Genomic DNA, 22232 nt, shown 5'->3' with positions numbered 1-22232 from the left:
TCAACAGTCAAAATCGAAGGTAAAAGGAGCTGCGTGAAAGCTCACTTTATATACTTTCAGAGGGACGCTACCTTCTTCAGTTGCTGTGATTGCCCTTTAACAGCGAAAACAGTGAAAACAGAACATAAAAGAGTAGGGTGGCCCAGGACAAAATACTATAGCCTCAACAAATCCTTCCCAAGGCGGTGACAACCCCAGACCAAAGTCCAAGAGAGGCTGCCTCCTAACGCATTACCTGCAGTTCTGAATCCTCCTTGTCACCAAGGGATCTCCAAGGTGCTGGGACGATGGCGCAGGTCTTTCCCCGGTTTCGCACCAGACGTCCCGCCACGTGTCGCCAGCAGGAACAATGCGCACACACAGGATCCTACTACAGAAAAGCTTTAATGCGCCTTTTGAGAGGGAGAGCATAAGCTTACAATGCAGAGACGCCGAGTGAGGAATAACCGTCCCTTATATAGGAAACTATCCTCGCCTAGGATGTGTCACTCTCTGACTGGTCGCTGCCAATTATGCCAGATGACGTACCAAAACGTACGTGTCCCTTTGAGTAGGGAAGTTACCAGGCGCCTGTGTATTGCCCTTTTTACTAGGTGCATTCTGCAGGATGCCGGTGCCACCTTGTAATGGAGTATGTGAGGACAGCTCCTCAGACAGCTCCTCACATCTGTGAGGACAGCTCCTAGGACAGCTCCTCACAAGCTCAGAGCTGGAGAACCCGGAAGCGATTTCATATTCTGGTGCAATGGCAAAAAAGGGAATTAAAAAAAAAATGGAAGAAACCCACACCACAAGGAAGAATTAATTCCTGAATGACTGGCGCCATCATGCCCACACTCTCCATGTTAAATGGCACAAAAGAAATAGCTAAGCACACCGTAAAGACTACTTTTGGTGTTAAACAGATAACTGATGGGCTAGGATGGGAACAGGGGGTGACCATCTGTCCCTTTCATGTATATGTGTACATATTTCTGAGCAGATAGGGATCAGGACACTGGGGTTCGATGCTCAGGAAGTCACAATTTCATCTGGGGACTGGACAGAGATTTACAAAGGGTCCACACATTCCCAGCTTCCACTTGCAGCCTGGCATCTCTAGAGGCAATCTAGTAGTTGTGGCCACTCTGAAGCATCTCTATATTCCACACCTGGGATTAAAACAAAAACAATCACACACATAACTGGGTCTTTTAGGAAATAAAAAAAATTCTCACCACAGGATAGTTCTGTGAAAGAAGAAATGTGATTAACAGACCACCTTGTGCCCAACTAACCAAGAGAGGACACAAAGTAGAACATACAAAACTGAAGAGGAAAACATTACAACAGACACCAAAATATTGTTTTATATTTTAAATGTTTAAATTTCTTATTTTATTTTTAAAACAAAATTTTTAATTTTTTTCATCTTAAGAACAGCATTTCAAAAACCTGTAGTCAATTAAGCTAAAAACATAACAGAAATGGATTCATTTCAAGGTTTAACTACCAAATTAAACCAAGAAACAACAACCTAAATAGATATATAACAAGTGAAAGAACTAAAATAGTAATAAAAATCCTTCTAGATTTAAAAAAATCAGGGCCAGAAAGATTTACATCAGAATTAGATCAGCTCTTGAATGAATATCTACACCCACTTCTCTTAGAGTATGAAGAAGGAGGAGGAGGAGGAAAAGGAAATGGACAAGAGGAAGAGGAAGAGAATAAGTACAGAAATGATATTTCCAAATTCCTTCTATGAATCCAGTATCATTCTTCCTACAATTAAATCAGATGAAAACACAACAAAAAGGCAAAACTAGAGGCCTAGTACTACTGGATGAACTTGGACTAGAAAATACTCAATAAAACATAGATAACTGAATGATGATATGTTATGAACAAGAGTATACACCATGGGGCTGGAGAGATGGCTCAGCGGTTAAGAGCACCCGACTGCTCTTCCAGAGGTCATGAGTTCAATTCCCAGCAACCACATGGTGGCTCACAACCATCTGCAAAGAGATCTGGTGCCCTCTTCTGGTGAATCTGAAGACAGCTACAGTGTTCTTATATATAATAAATGAATAAATCTTTAAAAAAAAAAAAAGAGTATACACCATGACTAGATCATACTGATCCCTGAAATGTAGGGCTGGTTCAACATATGCAAGTCAATAAATTTAATAAATTATAGAAATGGACAAGAAGCTCATAATCTTCTGAATAGATGCTGAGAAGCCATTGACAGAATCCGACTTGACTTCATTAAAAAAGTCAAAGAGAACGTAGGGATAGAGGGAACACAACCTCAATATAATTAAAGCCGTATATGAGAAACCCACATCATCTTACATAGAGAAAGGCTTGAATTCCAAATCCCACTGAAGTCAGAAATGAGACTGGATATCTACTAACCCCACTTTCTTTTGACACTGTGCTCAGACTATCAGCTAAAGCAATAAGACAAGAGAAGAAAGTTAATGTGATACAAATATCTACTCACAGTAACTAGGAAGTGGAAGGCACTTAAATATCCTCTGGCCAACAAATGGAAATGAAAATGTTAAACTTACCTGCCAAGGCTGAATACACAGTGTAGGGGAATGTCAGGACCGAGAGGCAAGAAGGGGTGGGTGGTTGGGTGGGGGAACACTGTCATACAAGAAGAGTGAAAGCTGGAAAACAACTTTAGAAGCAAATGGTCTGAAGAAGCAAGCTGGAGTAGCCATTCTAAGGGGTTAGGGGGAGGTTGGCCCAGAAACTGGGAAGGGGAATAATAATCAAAATGTAAATAAGAATTACTCAAGTTAATAAAGATAAAAAAAAAAGAAGAAGATGAAGGAAGGGGGAATGGCATAGGGAACTTATGGATGGGAAATCGTGCAACAATCCCCACCTGCTGGATTTTTTCTTAATCACAAATATGTGTGTGTTCGAATTTAAGCCTGTGATCAAACTGCAAACTGCAGCCGCCAATGGAACAGCCAGTTCAACCACAATCTTCCAGTTTCCTTTGCAACATCAGAGCACAACCACAACAGTGGAAAGCAAAACTCAACCTCTAACAAACAATCCAGTCTGTCCATTGAGGCGCTATCTTTCCAATCCAGCTCAGTCAATCAATAGGTTCTCCAGGGCAGGAGTGAGGGTTGAGAGTAGAAAAGAAAATTAGACAACATTGTAGCATGACCATAGCCACTTCTGAGGCTGAGGGAGGTTTACTTCTTTCCAATCAGCTCTTAAACCATTTTGATTACATGCAAGTAATAAGGTCCGTTCTAAGTTAAGGAACAAGCAAGGCAATTAAACCAAGTCCCATGATCACTGTTTCTAAGGACTTCTCAGGATGACAGAGATACCTGAACCTACTTCCCTGTCCTAGGCCAAAGTCAGATTCTTGCCTGAAGCCTACTTATTTGTTCTAGCCTAACGAGATTCCTGGCTGAGCTAACTTCCCTGTCCTGGTCCAAAGTCAAATTCCTGACAAGTGGCCCAAAAAGCTCTCCACGATAAAGTTAAAGAAGTCCCCAGTTGTATGAAAAAAATTCTTTACTGATGCAAAGCCCAGGAGTTAAATTTTGATTCATTTTACATTTTGTCGGTACATCAGGAATACTCAGTTTCAAGAATCTGTTTGCACTGATAATGATTTCCAGGTATAGTTAATAATTAACATCGACTGGACATCAGCTGTGCTGTTTGGTTTTCTGTGGTGAACTTAAACATTTTTTAGTTTGAAGAAGCAGAAGAAGAGGAGAAGGAGGAGGAGGAAGGTACTGAAAATATTTTATCTAGGACATAGTTTAAAAGTCAGTTGTTTTTGGTTTTGTTCTTAACTTAACTGTGGACTCTAGAGAGTCATAATGTATGAAATTCTCAGCAGGTTTTCTTAATAAAGTTCTGTATATGGTATAAAATAGTTTATGTTTTAGGGAATATGTAATTAATAAACAAACTCATTATAATGCAAATTTTATACCAAGAACAACAACAAAAAAAAAATCTGGTGCTGGCAACACAGTTTATAGTTAAGAGAGCTTGTTCTGTGCCAGAGGACCAGAGTTCAGGTTGGGCTTCTCTGGCAGGCCACTTCCAAACACTTAAAACTGCAGCTCCAGAGGATATGAAGTCTCCTTCCCACTGCCATGTGCACTTGCATACACAGAGAGATAGGAGAGGAGAAATAAAATAAATGTTAAGAACAATTCTGACAGCTTCTGTCTGTTGGAAATTATTCAGTGTTACTGTGACGATAGTAATGTGTAAACAATGACGAGAAAAAGTATTTAAAACTAACTGTTTCAGTGTCAGTAGCTGCACCCTAGGGAAAAAAAACTACAATTATATAAATCATTTAATGGGTTCTGACTGCTCTCCATGGTTGATTTGCACCAACCTCTCCCCTTCCACATGCTAATGATTAAACACTGAATAGATGCTAGGAGTAGGCACTGCCCTTCCTTTTTAACCATGTATAAAGGAAAGAAAAAATTGTGCACCCTCTGCACAATCAGAAGAGTGAAGAGCAATGAGTTTCAAACAGCAGTGTGTGGGACTCAGTGATGGCCGCCTCATGCCATTACTGGGCTATGGCACTTGTCAAAATCCAGAGGTAACAAAAGACAAAGGGTTAAGGGTGGAGGGTTTCCAGAGAAAACTGACACATGATATGTGGGAGCTGAACTCTCCTTTTCATCTCTGGTTCAAAGCTTCTGCCAGCTGGGGCTACTCCATGGTAAGAACAAAATAAGCAGAACTTATGTAACAGGGTCAGATAAGACTGTTGGTGATCAATTGTTCTGAGCCATTGTTAATCAGTTGTTATGGGTATTGGTGATCGATTATTATGGGCACTGTTTTCCCCCACTTGAGTTCATTCTAAATATGAAAGTCACACTGCACAGAATAGTCTCACAGCTCCCTTGACTTGATACTAGTTAAATTGGGAATTGTTTCTTGGTTTGTTTCTACAGTACAGGACATCTTTCTTCTTTGTTTGCTTGCACTAAGGGAAAAACTAGAGAATAGGTGTATCAGAACTTACTGGACATGAGAAACATAGAATCATGGGATGCCTCCAGCAATTCCCGGTAAATGTTGAAATTGAGATAAGTAAAATTTCCCACGTAATACCAAAAACTGGGAGATTTGGATGCATGTAAAATATAAAAACTGGGTGAGCTTTGACCTTATAGAAGATTCTGTGAATTATTGGGTCCTGTAGAGTGATAAAGGTGACACTATAATGCGAAGTGTGTTAAAACCATGAAGTAAGTGGAGAACTTATTAGCCTAGAAGCTAGTCTAGAGTCTACAATCTTCCTCAGACTATTCGACTGTGTGACATTGGAAAGGTTAGCTGAACTTTCATTCTTGTGAAACTTTTCATCCTTCTTGCATCGCTGTGAGGATTATGACAGAACTTTATTGTTTCTCAGTAACCAGAGTAGTAGAAAGGGCAAGAGAAAGCAATGTGTCCTTCTCAAGTTCCACCTTGATGAATCCCCTCCCACCTGAGAAAGTCAGGCTGGGGTTGGGAGAGGAAAACCACCATCCTTTTATTATAAATTTTATTAAGGGAAGAAAGTTTTTAAAATTATTAAACTGTGTGGGCATGCATGTATTTGATTTTCTGCTCTACCCTTAAGAAATAAGTTCTAGAGCTATGTTCTAAATGTTAAGAAAAGGTAATAATTTAAAATGCTGCCTTAGATGTCTGCAAAGAATAAACTTCTGCTTTAAGTGATGACAGATACAGGAAAAGAATCTTCATAATGACAGGGAGTCACAGTTCTACATGCGAATTTAACAACTATAAATTTTCCCGCCTGTAATTTGTTTTGTGACACGGAGTAAAGGTCTGAGTTCCAAAGGTTTAAAGTATCAAAGCAGAATCAGTTCAAGTCCTCTTACCAATCTCACTCTTTATTGACTTTCTATTTTATACACACTGGGAATACTAACTGTGTCTTGATTATCTCTGCTAGCAGTGAATATGTGTATCTGATTTCCTTTGGACAAGCAGAAAATGGGGTATGCTTGCATAGGGCTAAAGGTAATGATTGTGAGACATTTTAGGGTGTGATTTAAGAGATTTTCTTGTAGACATTTCTTCTGCCCCTGAGATTATCTCATTTATTTCTTGTATTCTTTTGGCAATGCTTGCATCTATGACTCCTGATCTCTTTTCTAGGTTTTCTATCTCCAGGGTTGTCTCACTTTGTGGTTTCTTTATTGTTTCTATTTCCATTTTTAGATCCTGGATGGTTTTGCTCAATTCCTTCACCTGTTTGGTTGTGTTTTCCTATAATTCTTTAAGGAATTTTTGTGTTTCCTCTTTAATAGCTTCCATTTCTTCACCTGTGTTGTCCTGTATTTCTTTAAGGGTGTTATTTATGTCCTTCTTAAAGTCCTCTATCATCAGGAGATGTGATTTTAAATCTAAATCTTTCTTATACACTGTGTTGGGATATCCAGTATTTGCTCTTGTGGGAGAACTGGGTTGTGATGATGCCAAGTAGTCTTGGTTTCTGTTGCTTAGGGTCTTGTGCTTGCCTCTAGCCATCTGGCTATCTCTGATGTTAGTTTGTCTTGCTGTCTCTGACTGGATCTTGTCCCTCCTGGGGGCCTGTGAGCCTGGGATCTTAGGAGTGGGAGGGCTCCTGGAATACCAGCTCTCTGAGTGGCTCTCTAATATCAGGTTATGGGTCCAAAAGCTATGGGACAGCCCCAGCTTTGGGCACAGATGAAGAACGGAAGGGTCCCGTTCTAGGCTGCCCTGTGGCTCCCTCACCCCTTGAGCTTCCATCATGTCTTTCCTTGGACAGTCAATGGAGAGAAAGTGGACTTCCACATGTTGGCTGTGGGCTTAGGAAGGAAAGTGCTCCTGGTAGACCAGCTGTCGGCAAGTATGTTTTGTGTCTGAGGACTGAATAACAGCCCCAGCTCTTGGTGCAGCAAAAAAGATGTTGCAGTTACGCAGATCTTAGGGTCTTTCTTCGGAGATTATTCCTCTTCCCTCTGCCAGGGGAAGATCTGATTAGTGACATCAATCTGTAGTCCACCTCCCCAACAATGATCAGCTGTGAATGGGAAGTCCAAGGATCTAGTAGTTTCTCAGTCTCACAAGGCTAGTCTTCTGTAGAAGTAGCTTCCAACAGATGTGTTGCGGTTCCTTGTGGCCACATGGTTCGTGTCCATCATGCTTCGTCCTCCTGCATCCTCTCTCCTTCCCCTCGTTTCTTCTTTTCCTTGTTCTTCTTAACTGAAGTATGCCAACCGAGGATATTGTTTCTGTGCTTAAAAGCTCACACTGAAGAAGACTCGATGGTACACTAGGGTCCTAAATGCCCAATGTAGTCATAGGCCAGCTAATAAAGACTTTCTATTGGCTTAAACCTTTGTCTGATTAGTCTTCTCTGCTGAATACCCCCAAACAGGTAAAAGTCAACTCTTGAGAAAGTGATTGTTTCTACCTCTGTTATGCATTCTGCTCAGTGGAAATTCTGTAAAGCCTTATGAAAAAGAAAACTTGGAAATCTGATTCATTTGTTTAAGATGCTTGAAGGTGATTTTTACATTCATATCTCTCAGTACATCTTTGTACAATTCATAACCTTGCTTCCTCCTCTAGATTCCTGCAAGTAAGATTTTGGAGTCTACAAAAATAGCAATAGATATTGGGTTCCGCCATATTGATTCTGCTTATGTATATAAAAATGAAAAGGAAGTAGGAGAGGCTATTCGAAGCAAGATTACAGATGGTGTTGTGAAAAGAGAAGACATATTTCTCACTACAAAGGTATTGTGTGTACGGTAAGCTTGTGTATGAATTAATGAAGGGTACTATAAAAACATAAAATTATAGTATTGCCTTGGTGAAGTGTGCTTATTGGTATAATATTTATCCACATATCATATATGAATCTTAGTTTCATTTACTGAGAAACATATGCTTCTTACTCTCTAGAAATGTATGGTTTTCAAATCCCTTTCTTTCCTGAGCTCAAGCTCAATGAAGCATAATTCAGTTGGATCTGTGAACTCAGAAATAAATTTGATCAATTTTAGGGTTTTTTTTATGACCTAGGTGGCTTAGAATATCCTGAACATTTAGAATATTAATATTTATCTTTCCTACTGAAAATAACAGGATATCAGAGTTCATAGAATGTTAAATGACTTCTATCCAATTCGTGGAAATTTGTGTCCAATGATTGTTAATTGCTCATACCACATTTTTGATGGTTTATATTAAAAAACAAATGTAACATATATTCAGGGAATTGAAGGGATGTAGATACTTAAAAAAATTAGCTTTCGTATATATTTGGGCCAAGGAGTGGCTCTATTAGGAGGTGTGGCCTTGTTGGAGTAGGTGTGTCACTGTGGATGTGGGATTACATACCTTCCTCCTAGCTCCTTGGAATTCAGTCTTCTCTTAAAGGCCTAGAGATGAAGTGTAGCCCTATCAGCATCTCCTGCACCATGCCTGCCTAGATGCTGCCATGTTCCCACCTTGATGATACGGTACTAAATCTCTGAACCTGTAAGTTAACCCAAATGAAATGTTGTGTTTGTAACAGTTGCCTTGATCATAGTGTTTGTTCACACCAGTAAAACCCTAAGACAGAAGTTGGTACCAGAAGTAGGGTATTGCATAGGCTGGCCATGCTTTTGTCTAGAAGAATGTGGACTTGGGGATTTTGGATTTGGAAAGGAGTGGATTGCTTTAAGTGGGGCTAAATGGACTATCCTAGTAAGAATATGAAAGACTTTGTTGCTCAAATTGATTTTAGCTGTGCAGTCCTGGCTCAAGGGGACTCATTGGAGATTTTCAGTATGTGGCATGAAAATGTTTTGGTGGTATTTTGCTGAAGAATGTGACTGCTTTCTGCCATTGTCTGAGGAGTCTACCTGAGGCTAAGGTAAAGAGATTTATATTAATTGCATTGAAAAAGGAAATCTCAAAAAAATCCCAACAGAAACTTTGTTCTCTGGTAAGTTTCATGAAAAATATTTTGAACAAGCATAGCATGCTTAGAAAGAAAAAATATAAAATACATGGTTCAAGTATTAAAGAGATACCAGGCTTACTCCTCTTTTTCTCTCTCTTGCTCTACCTCTTCTCATTGCCTTCTTTGTCCCTGTCCCTTCTCTCCCCATTACCTGCTTCCCTCCATGTGCCTCCATGGCCAGCCTCCTTTGTTCCTCCTTCTTCTAGTCTTCTTCTCTCATTAAACCTCTCCACATGGAACACAAGAGGAACCAGGAAGAGAAATGGAGCTGAACTCTGTGTTCAAGAATATTAAATTGAGCTGAGTAGTGACCTTAGGGCAAGATCTCATCTGGCTAAGTTTAGAAACAGTCATGTTAGTACACACCTTTAATCCCAGCATTTAGGAGATAAGCATGAAATCAAAACCAATCTACAGAGCAAGTTTCAGGCCAACTAAGCTTAGGTGATGAAGGAGTTGGAAAACAGAATGCTGGTGATAATGTAATAGGACAAGGGGTCCATGTTCCAGCCACAGGATGCAACAGAACTCAGCAGATTTGGCCATTTGACTCTGACTTTATATTTGAGAGGAGAAGACTGCTGGGACAATTGATGGTGGTTAGCCGGAGCTAAGAAATCAGTGGTGATTAAGAAGAGAGCAGCATCACTGCAGGTGATACTTTCTGGGAAGTGTTTTCTGAGATACAAAGAGGCTGTGTTCCGGAGATAGCCAAGGGTGTGCCTCATGCTGCAGCTGAACTTGGTACTTTGTAAGAGTTCCCATGTGGTACTTGTTTTAAAGGCATGAAGGGGTCATGGAGAGAAGCTGAGGCTTGGCACTGCAAGAGGCTATGGAAGACCATTGGTTAAGGTGAAGCCTCAGTTACAGTTAATACCCCAGAACTGAAAGGGTCATGCAAAGAAGGGCTTGACACCACGAAGAGAGCCTGTAAGAATCTATTGGTGAAGCATAGTTACAGCAGAAGACCCCGGTGTATTGGAAATGTCAGTGCCATGGGATGGTCACCAAAAGAGCAGCAGCAGAAGTAGCAGAATCAATGGAATCAACCAGAGCCTAGAAAGATACGGGGGATGGGGGGGAGTTGGAGAAGTGACCCAAGAGCTTTGGAGGAGCCCATAAGATAATGGGATCTCAGACATTGGAACAAGAGACTATAACAATGAAGTTGCCTTGGAGATTCCAAGATGTCCAAGATGCCAGAGCCATGGGATACCTACTGAGGAAAGCTGCTAACAGGGAGTAGAACCAGCTAAGGAGAAGGAAGTTTGGTTGATGTCAATGATATAAAAGGAGTTGGAGATCTGAAGATGTCTTTGACATGAGACATGGAGATGCAGAGTTTGGAGTTTTCCCAACTGGTTTCCTGTTTTGCCTTGGGAAGTACAGTTAAGTGATTAAATGAATCTCAGAAGAGACCTTGAACTTTGGACTTCTAACATTGTCAAGACTGCTCTGGGGATTTGAGGAGTTGGACTAAATGTCCTTTGCATTATGCTACATTTAAGTATGACACCCATAGACTCATATGTTTGAAGAAGTCTATGGGGCCCAGGGTGTGGAATGTGATGGTTTGTATATGCTCGGCCTAGGGAGTGGCTCGTTTAGGAGGTGTGGCCTTGTTGGAGTATGTGTGTCACTGTGGGTGTGGACTTTAATGGAAGCCAGTCTTCTCTTAGTGGCCTGCAGATAAAGATGTAGACCTCTCAGCTCCTCCTGCACTATGCCTGCCTGGATGCTGTCTGTCATGCATGATACTGTAGTGAATCTCTGAACCAGTAATCCAGCCCCAATTAAATGTTGTCCCTATAAGAGTTGCCTTGGTCATGGTGTCTGTTCACAGTGGTAAAACCCTAACAAGGACAATATAGAGATTTGAACATTATGTCTTGATAAATTTTACATTTTTAGTAGTGCCTTCCCATATTAATTCAAGTGGCTCTTAGTAACCATCAATATTCTGAAGTTCACATACATATAAGATCAGATCAAAAGGCCCAACAGAAATGTATAGTATTCCCTGTGGTTATCCCTTTCTATTCATGACAGAATTTCTCAATTCTGATTATTTTTAATCTAAGACCACTTCCATTCTTTAACCCTACAGCTTTGGAATACATTCCATCGACCAGAACTGGTCCGAGTTGGCTTAGAAAGATCACTCAAAAGCTTTCAACTAGATTATGTTGACCTCTATCTTATTCATTACCCAGTATCAATTAAGGTATGCCATCTGCATCATGTAGCCTTATTAACTTTGTCTATACTAATGATAGATGATGCTGTGTTCCTGTTCTTTCCTGAGTGTTTACTTTCCTGTTTCCAGCAGATTCCTAAGACAATTGTGATGGGTGAGATGCATGCCTTTACTGAGATTTCTTTAACAATTGCTTTTTATTACAGCCATCAGAAGAGATATATACAAAAGATGAAAATGGAAAAATATTGTTTGAGACAGTAGATCTCTGTGCCATATGGGAGGTAAGTGAGTGCATAAAGGTGAGACCTCACAGAAACCCAAAAGAGAATATTAGGCCAGGCTTTTACTTGTGGTTAAAAGTATAAAGTGATCTTTCTTGTCTCCTAAGACTAGTTTTGATTTGAAGTCTTTTGGTTGATATTAAAATAGATATACTGCACCCGGCCCAAAAAAGAAAATAGAGTGTGCTCCCTTGAGCACACTCGTGTGTGTTCACAGTTGTTTCCCTAAAGTAGTGGGACAGAGACCCTGACTAAGTAGAGAGAGAAAAGAAGTGAAGACTGGAATATAATTGAGGGGACTCTGAAATATCCTACATGGGCATGTTTGAATAAAATCTGTACCTATGACCTTCTCTCCAACTCCTCCTTACCCACACTGAACTCTTAACACATGTGCTCTTCTTTAACCTCATCGAGTCCATTTAGTACCGCGTATATGTGCATGGCTGCTATCAGAAGCTGCACATGATGAAACTGATTCTCTCTCTTCTGGCTGCCATCAATTGACAATAGTACTTCAGCTAGCAGTGGGAATCTGTAAGACACATCTGATCCACGATGGAATTATGAATGATTTTAAACTTATGAGGACTGTTCATGCAGGTACAGCTTCTGAGTTCCTTTGTATAAACTCATAACATATTGAAAAAAAAACCTGTTTCTTCCACTACACACTGGCCTCATCATCCTTCTACCTCTATCCCCATGATGACCCCTGAGCCTTAGAGAAAATAAACTTTGATACAAATTTCTGACTTAGCATTGAGTCATCCACAGTCTCTTCTTCTCTGCAAACTGACCAATAGTGAGTTTGGATAAATTGTCATCTACTGCAAAAAGAAGCTTTCTGGTTAAATTTGGGAGCTACAGTAGATTGTAGAGGTAAAGATAAATACTTAGCAGGCAGGATTTGAGTATCTCTATTTTGCAGAAGAATAATAGTTTTCCCTGAGGACCTATGACCTAGACAACTATAGACTCTTGGCTTCATTAACAGCACCAGATATGAATTACATCTTTTGGGGTTATCCATAAATCCAGTAAGAAAGTGGTCAATAACTCTAAGAGCAGATGTGTCACTATTGCACCACTGGATATATTTCCCAGAAGGGTCTTCATTGTATTTCGAGATTTTACAGCTAAATGAAATGGCTGATTATTTTTACCCCTCATTAATGTACACAGTACCTCCCAGAACTATAAAAGCTAACTGGTGCTGATAATACTTCCAGATCGCTATCACATTTATTTCTTCCAGTCCTGTGAGTCAACCGGGCAGCAAAAATATCATACCATCAAGTTGTGGAGGGTACCCTGAAACAAATCACATTATTTGGGGGTGTCTGTGAGATTTTAAGGACCAACAACTCCTGGTTTTTTTTTTTATTTGATAGTCTATGGTATATAGGAAGAGCATTCTACTATCCTTGGGTGGTAACTTCATTTAAGTTTCCCTTATTTCCATATATATGTATATGGAAGCTTTTACATTAGTAGGCTTTACCGGCTTCTTCATAAGACCTCAGAGTAGGTTACTTCTCCTACACTGTTCCCTCTACTCCAGCATACCATCCCTACACTACTCAACACTTCTTCCTCCATTACTCCCTATTATACCTTCATCCAACCTCTGCTCTACTGCTTTCCCTTGAAAGCTACCCCTCCCTGGCCATTTCCATATGTCTTGGCCTCTACAGGGCTCAAGAAAATTCATATCTAAAGATTCATAGCTAGGATTCACATGGGATTGCAGACTGGTACAACCATTCTGGAAATCAGTCTGGAGGTTCCTCAGAAAATTGGACATTGAACTACCTGAGGACCCAGCTATACCTCTCTTAGGCATATACCCAAAAGATGCCCCAACATATAAAAAAGACATGTGTTTCACTATATTCATAGCAGCCTTATTATAATAGCCAGATGCTGGAAAGAACCCAGATGCCCTTCAACAGAGGAATGGATACAGAAAATGTGGTACATCTACACAATGGAATATTATTCAGCTATCAAAAACAATGACTTTATGAAATTCATAGGCAAATGGATGGAACTGGAAAATATCATCCTGAGTGAGGTAACCCAATCACAGAAAAACACACATGGTATGCACTCATAGATAAGTGGCTATTAGCCAAAATGCTTGAATTACCCTAGATGCACAGAACACATGAAACTCAAGAAGGAAGACCAAAATGCGAATGCTTTACTCCTTCTTTAAAAGAGGAACAAGAATACCCTTGGCAGGGAATAGGGAGGCAAAGATTAAAACAGAGGCAGAAGGAACACCCACTCAGAGCCTGCCCCACATGTGGCCCATACATATACAGCCACCCAATTAGGCAAGATGGATGAAGCAAAGAAGTGCAGGCTGACAGGAACCGGATGTAGATCTCTCCTGAGAGACACAGCCAAAATACAGCAAATTCATAGGCGAATGCCAGCAGCAGACCACTGAACTGTGAACGGGACCCCCGTTGAAGGAATCAGAGAAAGGACTGGAAGAGCTTGAAGGGGCTCGAGACCCCATATGAACAACAATGCCAACCAACCAGAGCTTCCAGGGACTGAGCCACTACCCAAAGACTCTACATGGACTGACCCTGGACTCTAACCTCATAGGTAGCAATGAATATCCTAGTAAGAGCACCAGTTTAAGGGGAAGCCCTTGGTCCTGCTAAGACTGAACCCCCAGTGAACATGATTGTTGGGGTGAGGGCGGTAATGGTGGGAGGATGGGGAGGGGAACACCTATATAGAAGGGGAGTGGGAGGGGCTAGGGGGATGTTGGCCCGGAAACCAGGAAAGGGAATAACACTCGAAATGTATATAAGAAATACTCAAGTTAATAAAGAAAAAACGGGGAAAAAAAGAAAAATGAAAAAAAATGTGGTATTCATTTTTTTTGATTTTCTATGCTTCACTCTAGTAATTATTTATTTCTAGTTCTACCTGTTTACCAATTGCAATACAATTTTATTGGAAGTTGATAATTTTGGAATTTTATTTGTGTTTATAGCTGAATGAAATTGCATTGTGCATAGGGCCCAAATTTAAATTACCCTTGCATTCCTTGATGGAGTCTAGGTATTTCCATTTCATGGATATTGTGAGTAGAGCAGAAATGGATGAGTCAGTGTCTTGATAGGAGAATATGCTCATAGTAGGATGGCTGTGTCATGTGGTAGACATATTTCTATCTTTATGAGGAACCTCCAAATCAACTTCATTAGTATCTGCACCAACGTTCACCTCTAACAACAGTGAATAACTGTTCCATTTTCCCCATGTCTATACTGGTATGCTGCATTTCTTTCCAAGATCCTATACACTTTGACTGAATTAAGTCACAAAATTGTTTTAACTTGCATTTCCTTATAGATGCGGATGTTGCATATACTAAAATTCTTTCTTAACCAGTCATAATTTTTCATTTATTGCTCCATTCTTGGTTCCATAACAAAGTTTTTAAATTGAACCATTTGTTATCTTTGAATTTATTTTTTAATACACTGTCATACTTATGTTTAGCTTTTTTTTATACATTGCCATTTCTAACCAGTTTCGTTTTTCATTTATATTACCATTAGTTCTTGGTTAGGTCTTCTATGGTTGTAATAAAACAAGCCAAAAGTAACTTGAAAGGGGAAAGGATTGTTTTAGCTTACATTTCCACATCACAGTCAAGCCCTGAGTAAAGACAGGAAAATTCAAACAAGGATGAAACTTAGCAGCAGAAAAGGAAGCAGAGACCATATAAGAGTGCTGCTGTATGCCTAGCTGGCTTTCTTACACCATCCAGAAATATCTGCCAGGGAGTATCACCACCCACAATGGCCTGACTCCTCCCACATCAATCATTAATTCAGAAAATGCCCTGTATACTTGCCTACCTGCAAGTCTTAGGGAGGCATTTTCCCAAATGACAATTCTTCTTCTCGAATGACTCCAGTTTGTGTCAGTGTCAGATAACTTGCCGCCATGTTTTTAAGAATATATACATGATCCTATGCAACCTCTCCTTCCCCAGGCCATGGAAAAGTGTAAGGATGCAGGTTTGGCCAAGTCCATCGGGGTGTCCAACTTTAACCGCAGGCAGCTAGAGATGATCCTGAACAAGCCGGGGCTCAAGCACAGGCCTGTGTGCAACCAGGTGGGGACCCTCAGCCTCTTTTTCTGTTCTTCATGTTCTTTCTGTCACATAGCAGGTAACCATACCTTCCCACTTCTCATTCATCTTAGATTTGTAAAACACAAAATTTTCATAGTAGTTGTCTTTGGCTGGGAGAACATCAGGTATTCTTAAATTTATCTCTTCTCCATGGTGTCTTAGTAACATTAAAAGGCAGAGTAACATTAGTATCAGAAAAAATTGACAATCTGTGGATATGAATGCAACCCCAAAGCCAAAAGCATATTCCTGTCTAGAGACTGTATAAAATGTATCTAGGTTAGACAGACAATTTACTCCTTACAGGAGTTTCATAGGTAAATGAAGTCCACACATAGATCATTAGCTGACCTTGTTCCTGATGACATATTAGTCCTCATCTCCTTCAGAGCTTCTGTAATCAAATCAACCATTTAAGCATGTTCGTCTTTTGTTCTAACTTATATCTCAATAACTTTGGATCACTGGTATGAAATCAGTAATTGTGTTGTAATGTTGCATCTATTTTCTTATGTTATATTTAACTTTGCATTTATTTTTCATATTAATATTGTCACTTTGGGGGCCAGCAAGATGACACATCAGTTAAGATGCTCTTCTAAAGTTTGATGGATCTAAAACCTTCTTTGATCCTTTAAGGGCACACACACTCACACAAACACACACACACACACACACACACACACTCACACACACACACACACACAAACAGAGGGAGAGGGAGAAGAGGATAGGCATTAAAACTTTTATTAAATGGAATTTCTTATAGTATAACATATTTCTATATTGTCTATCGATAGGTAGAATGTCACCCTTATCTGAACCAGAGCAAGCTGCTGGATTTCTGCAAGTCACAAGACATTGTCCTTGTTGCCTATGCAGCCCTGGGGTCTCAGCGACCTACAAATTGGTAATAAACACAAAAAATTTTTTATTTAAACTTGTAATCTAATTATAGCATTTTCTCTTCCACCAAACCCTTCAGTATGCTTTTCCCTTTGTTCTTTCAAATTCATGGCCCCCTTTTCACTAACTATTATTTATTTAGAGCTGATCACTTGACACTGGACCACAAAATAGTGTGCTCTTCCCTGGGGAAGGCCACCTCTCCCATTCCCAGTTTTCCTTATATAGGTCTTTATGTAGGTTTGAGGAATCAGGGATTTTCTTCATCCAGTGTGATATAGTCATTGAACTCCATTTAGTTCATAGTTGGCAGTCCTATTGGTGAAACTTTATGGATGTAGCTTTTGGTATTACTAGGTTAAACAGTTTTATGATTTTCCTGATTCTCTGGCTCATGCAATCCTCTGCCCCTTCTTCTGCAAGGTTCCTTGTGCTTTGTGCTCTGGAGTATTTTGCAGATGGATCCGCAGGGACTGGGCTCCACAATTCTTGATTGGCTGTAGTTTTCTATAGTGGTCTCCACCTGTGGCAAAGAAAATTTTCTTTGATGAGGAGGGAAGATAACACTTATGTGTGGGTACAAAGACAGACGTTTAGATTCTTATTAGAGATCTTGCTATTTTAGTAAAGTAATAGTTGTAAGTTCTCTATTATCCATAACTTTATTAACAATGAGTAATTTGCTAGATTTCATGTACAGGGCAGTTTCCCTATTGTTTAGGGGCTTAAGTGTAATTATGGAATTACTTGTTATTGCCAAGGTATGTGTATTAGTTCAGATTTTACTGCTGTGAACAGACACCATGGCCATGGCAAATCTTATAAAGGACATTTAATTGGGACTGGCTTACAGGTTCAGAGCTTCAGTCCATGATCATCAAGTCGGGAACATGGCAGCATCCAGGCAGGCATGGTGCAGGAGGAGCTGAAATAAACCTTCGTATGAAGGCTGCTAGCAGAACAGAGGCTTCCAGGCAACCAGGATGAGGGTCTTAAAGCCCACATCCACAGTGACACACTTATGCCAACAGGGCCACATCTTCTAATAGTGCTACTCCCTGGGCTCAGCATAAGCAAACCATAACAGTATGTGTGCACAACTACTGTCACAGGGTTATTGTGCCACACTGGACATTGATACGGTAAATAGGTGTCAATTAAGCACAACAACTGTTATTTCTATAATCCTCCTTTTTCAGGAATTCACTCTGAACTGATTCAGATTAACAACCGAAAGTCTTCTGATAATATTGATTCTTCTGATCCAGGGGAAATTTGTGATAATCTCTTGTCCAGAGCAATATCTTGATGTGTTTGGAAGTCCCATGTGAAACCAAACACTCAGTTTCTGGAGTTCAATATTTCTGCCTTTTTTTCTAGGGTGGACAAGAATGCCCCATTTCTTTTGAATGACCCAGTTCTTTGTGGCATGGCCAAAAAACACAATCGAAGTCCAGCTCAGATTGCCCTTCGCTACCAGGTACAACGTGGGGTTGTTGCCCTGGCCCACACTTATGAACAGAAGGAGATGAAAGAGAACATTCAGGTAAAATGAAGCTCTGGGTATCTAGGACCCTGGGTATTCTCCCTTACCTATGAATTCTTTTGGAAAACTTCTAAGTAATTTTTTTTTCAGTCAATTGTCAAATCATTTTCTCTAAGCTCTCCTGTGCAGGTAAGGTTTCAGGTGTTATGATTTACAAGCATTGCTAACACACTGTAAAACTGAATGCTTACATCTGTAGTCATTTCCAGAAATGTCAATAAATATTAGAACAACCCCATAAGTTATGTATCTAGGTGTGAGGCACTCGTTGCATTGAACTTTGTGTTTTATTCTACATTTGAACCTTTCTGTCATTTTCAATAACATTCTTTATTGTTTTTCAAAATTATTTTTATTTAAACTCTTCTCCCAGGTTCTCCAAGATAATAAATGAAGCATCAGCTGAAAGAAAACAGAGATTTATATCTATCACTAAATCGGACTTGTACATATATCTGCTCTGTTTTCAGAAACTGGGATCTCTACTGGATGATTTTATTTTACAAATTATTATTCTTATCTTTGAATTCCCCTAAATTTTCACACAGTTTAGGACTCATGCATTTATTCGTTTTGAATGAATGTTAGTTAATGCTTTCTCAGTTTAATTGATTGATGATCTTTGAATTTTCTACATAAGATTTTTTTGTTTTCTTTTCTTTTTTTTTCTTCTTGAAAGTCATTTTGAGGTTAAAACTGCTATGTATTTAGAGAATGAGTTGTTTGACAAGCCAGTTCTTTTGAACAAAAACAGATGATTTGTCTTTGGACATTTCCTTGCCTAAAGTTTATTTAAAAGGACATTGTTCAAATATAACTATATTCAGTAAAATTAGTAGATTCACTTCTATATTTAAAAACATTGCTCAGGATTCCTCAGAATTTTTAAGAGCACTGCAATGAAGTCATTGAGTGGTACATCTTAGTTTTTTTTCTACAGCCAGGTTTGAGTCTCTTCATGAATTATAGTTTCATTGTATCTTACCCCAAGGCTCAGTGATCTTTACAGAAAGGGAGGTAGGAAGATTATACAGGGTAAAGGGTAGGGGGTGTGTGTGGTGATAACATGTAGGAAACAGTGTTTTCCAGACAAGGCAAGTGTGCATTTAAAATCACAGGGATTTGTAAGAGCACACACAAGACATTTACCAGCTCCGGCTAGGCAAAATTTTAGAAAGGATAAGGTGTACAGGTAACAAAATTGCAAACTGGTCAGCTGTTGGTATATTTATTCGCTACTGAAAGGAGAACTATTTTCCTTTAATAATGTAACCACTGATAGCTGACCACATAGTAGGGCTGCCCAATACCCAAAATAAATTAGCAGCACAAAATGTGTCCAATGAAAAAGATGAAAAGGAAAAAGCAGTCTCTCTATTGGATGAGAATGAATGAGAGAATGATTGACATAGCAAGGGGAGGGGCTGGGGAATAAATCTCCTGAAAGACATTGTGTGAAACTCTGAAAGTATTATAAAAGAGTACACAAAAGAAAAACTGTTTTTATTCTGCCTGATAGTCCCTGATAACCTGTGTATTTTGTTCTATGTCTTTTGTACTTTTACAAATTTATCAGATATTTTGAATATTGTGTCTGTACCAATGGTATTAGTGTAGTTTTCACGATTGGCAAGTTAGCCAGGTAAATTTGTGAAAACATTTTCTCCTACTATGATAGGTATTTGAATTTCAGTTGTCTTCAGAAGATATGGAAGTCCTAGATGGCCTGAACAGAAACTTCAGGTATTTTCCTGTGAACATGTAAGTAACTTCAATAAAGGACAGAAGGTTATAAAACAAACACATTGTATCAATTTGCCTAAGGTTGAATCCCTCCTTTCCATTGAAGCACGTTTGCTCAGAAGCCCAGAGTGGGTCTTTTGGTTCTTAATTTTGGAGTTACAAGGGTTTCCATGAAGAGGCTCAAGGAAGTTTTGATGACATATTCAAAGGCAAAGCAAGAAAGGGTATTTATCCGGAAGTTCAAGCACTGAAGAGAGTTTGTTTTTTTTTTTCTTTTTTCATTCTCTACTTTACAACACAATGTTACAAATGAGAGAAAGCAGGGCATTCAGGAGCATTGTTTTAAATGTACTGTAACTAAAATATAAATACATTATTCCTCCCCTTCCTTTTCATCTTTTCAGCCTTTCTCATGTCCCCTCCCACTAACCACTCCTATGCTTCTTCTCACCCCTCTCAATTTGATGGCTGATTTTTCTTTATTATCGTTACATAGGTGTATGTCAATATATATACAAATATAATCTGGTAAGGCAATGTGGTAATAGTTTATGATCCCAGGGCTGACACTTTGTATTGGGTAACCAATTAAGGACCTCATCTTTGGAAGATAAAAACTCTCCCTAGTCAATCACTGCCTGTAGTACTCTGCCTAAAGGTATTGCTTGTGTGTGGGGGGGTAACTTCTTTCTCCTTTTGTTTGTGGTAAGTAATATCATAGAAGAAATAAATGTGATATGCTTGAAGGGGTATTGTGTAATACACAAATATGTGGGCTCAAAGATTGGCAGATTTATTGTTAGTTTTTTTTTTTAGCACAGAGCAAATTATGGGTAAAGTATGGGAATAACAGAAAGAGAAAGAAAGCATCAAATGATTATTAATATTACTTTATACATTATATTAGTATTGATATAAACAGATCAGCAAATACATGAGACATTTCATGGACATCAAAGAGTTTGAAAAGACATTGTATCTGTGAGTTTCAACAAGACACTGTATGAGGTTCAGATGATAAAATATTAAGTGGGTATTAAGCAGAATTGAACTTGGAATTCATAAGATAGGATGCCTTAATTTGTGTGTGTGTGTGTGTGTGTGTGTGTGTGTGTGTGTGTGTTAGCAAATATCTGGACTTGCCTTCATACTAAACATGCATAGTCAGGATCTATTTTCCTTAGGGGACTGGAATATGGAAGATTCTGGGATTTCCTCTGCATTGTTTAATTAATGAGATATATTAAGTCAGATATATATTCATGAAAACATGTTTCTTTGTTTTTCAGTTCTAGGCAAGGGAATATAATTGGCAATACCTTAGTTATGATATTTAAAAATATTTTTATGAAACTGTGTTCATGAAAGTGAGAAAGGTAGATTCTGAAACCAGAAAGTAAAGCAATTCAAATTCATTCTAGTGCTAGATCCAGTAAGAAATGATAACAAAGCATAAGAACAACAATTTCACATCTTATGTGTTTAAACCAGACCCATTGAGTCCACATTGGGTATTTTTCTTTTTTATTTTAGAGCTGCTGAACACCCTAATTATCCATATTCTGATGAATATTAGTATGAGAGTCTTTGTCGCAGAATCTACCTGAAGCTCCTAAATGAGGACAAAGACCTTGCTGCTGCTGCTGGAGGTGATGCTAATGAGACACGGCCCTTCTGGTTGATCCATACTACATTTAACAAATGACAGGCAATTAGAGCCACATTTACTAACCTACAGAAATGGCACTAAGTTTTGAATCACTTATTGAAATAAAAATAACATTTTTTCCTCTATAGAATATTTCCCAGTACCTTCTCTGTTACTTTGATCTGTTTATTTTGATTAATTATCACCAAAGCCATTTGCTGCAGCCACAGAGATACCATCAGTATGAAGCACCCACATAGTTACAGTACTTTCTCGTCCCTTTTTTTATTAGTTTTATTTAATTTGTTTTATTTTTACAATCCAGTCGTTCCCCCTCCTGATCCCTCATCCCACAGTTCTTCATCACATTTCTCCTCCCCCACAAGTCCAAGAGGATGCCCCTCCCCTGCCAGACATCCCCACTCCCTGGGGCCTCAAGCCTCTCCAGGGTTAGATGCTTCAGCTCCCCCTATGACCAGACCAAGCAGTCCTCTGATGTATATGTGTCAGCAGCCTCAGACAAGATCCTGTATGCTGCCTGTTTGGTGGCTCAGTGTCTAAGAAATCTCAGAAGTCTGAGTTAGTTGAGAATGCTGGTCTTCCTATGGGGTCACTCTCCTCAGCTTTGTCCAGCCTTTCCCTAATTCAACCACAGGGGTCCCTGACTTCAGTCCAAAGGTTGGGTGTAAATGTCTGCATCAGTCTCAGTCAGATGCTTGTTGGCCCTCTCAGA

General features: G+C 39.3%; 1 protein-coding gene across 3 annotated transcripts; it reads left to right on the top strand.

Moving 5' to 3' along the window:
- Positions 1 to 4516: 4516 nt before the first annotated feature.
- Positions 4517 to 21645, top strand: LOC116883391 (aldo-keto reductase family 1 member C3 homolog). Of its 3 annotated transcripts, none has more exons than XM_032884511.1 (9): positions 4517 to 4600; positions 7621 to 7788; positions 11112 to 11228; positions 11408 to 11485; positions 15516 to 15638; positions 16457 to 16566; positions 17943 to 18108; positions 19787 to 19869; positions 21385 to 21645. In XM_032884511.1, exons 1-9 carry the CDS (start codon positions 4517 to 4519, stop codon positions 21425 to 21427), a joined length of 972 nt encoding a protein of 323 aa, XP_032740402.1. In that variant the 3' UTR covers positions 21428 to 21645. The 3 variants fall into 3 exon arrangements, with proteins under 3 accessions (XP_032740402.1, XP_032740403.1, XP_032740405.1); XM_032884512.1 differs by having other exon boundaries at positions 4517 to 4624; positions 7645 to 7788; XM_032884514.1 differs by lacking the exon at positions 11408 to 11485.
- Positions 21646 to 22232: the final 587 nt, after the last annotated feature.

The sequence above is a fragment of the Rattus rattus genome, chromosome 14 (genome assembly GCF_011064425.1).
Source record: "Rattus rattus isolate New Zealand chromosome 14, Rrattus_CSIRO_v1, whole genome shotgun sequence".
NCBI lineage: Eukaryota > Metazoa > Chordata > Mammalia > Rodentia > Muridae > Rattus > Rattus rattus.
The sequence above is the reverse complement of the archived record's forward strand: the minus strand, read 5'-3'. Positions and strand labels throughout refer to the sequence as shown.

Coding starts and splice junctions, on each gene's coding strand:
- LOC116883391 (XM_032884511.1), top strand. CDS start 4,517: ATGAGTTTCAAACAGCAGTGTGTGGGACTCAGTGATGGCCGCCTCATG. Junction 18,109..19,786: donor AGATGAAAGAGAACATTCAG/GTAAAATGAAGC, acceptor CTACTATGATAG/GTATTTGAATTTCAGTTGTC. Junction 19,870..21,384: donor AGGTATTTTCCTGTGAACAT/GTAAGTAACTTC, acceptor TTTTTATTTTAG/AGCTGCTGAACACCCTAATT.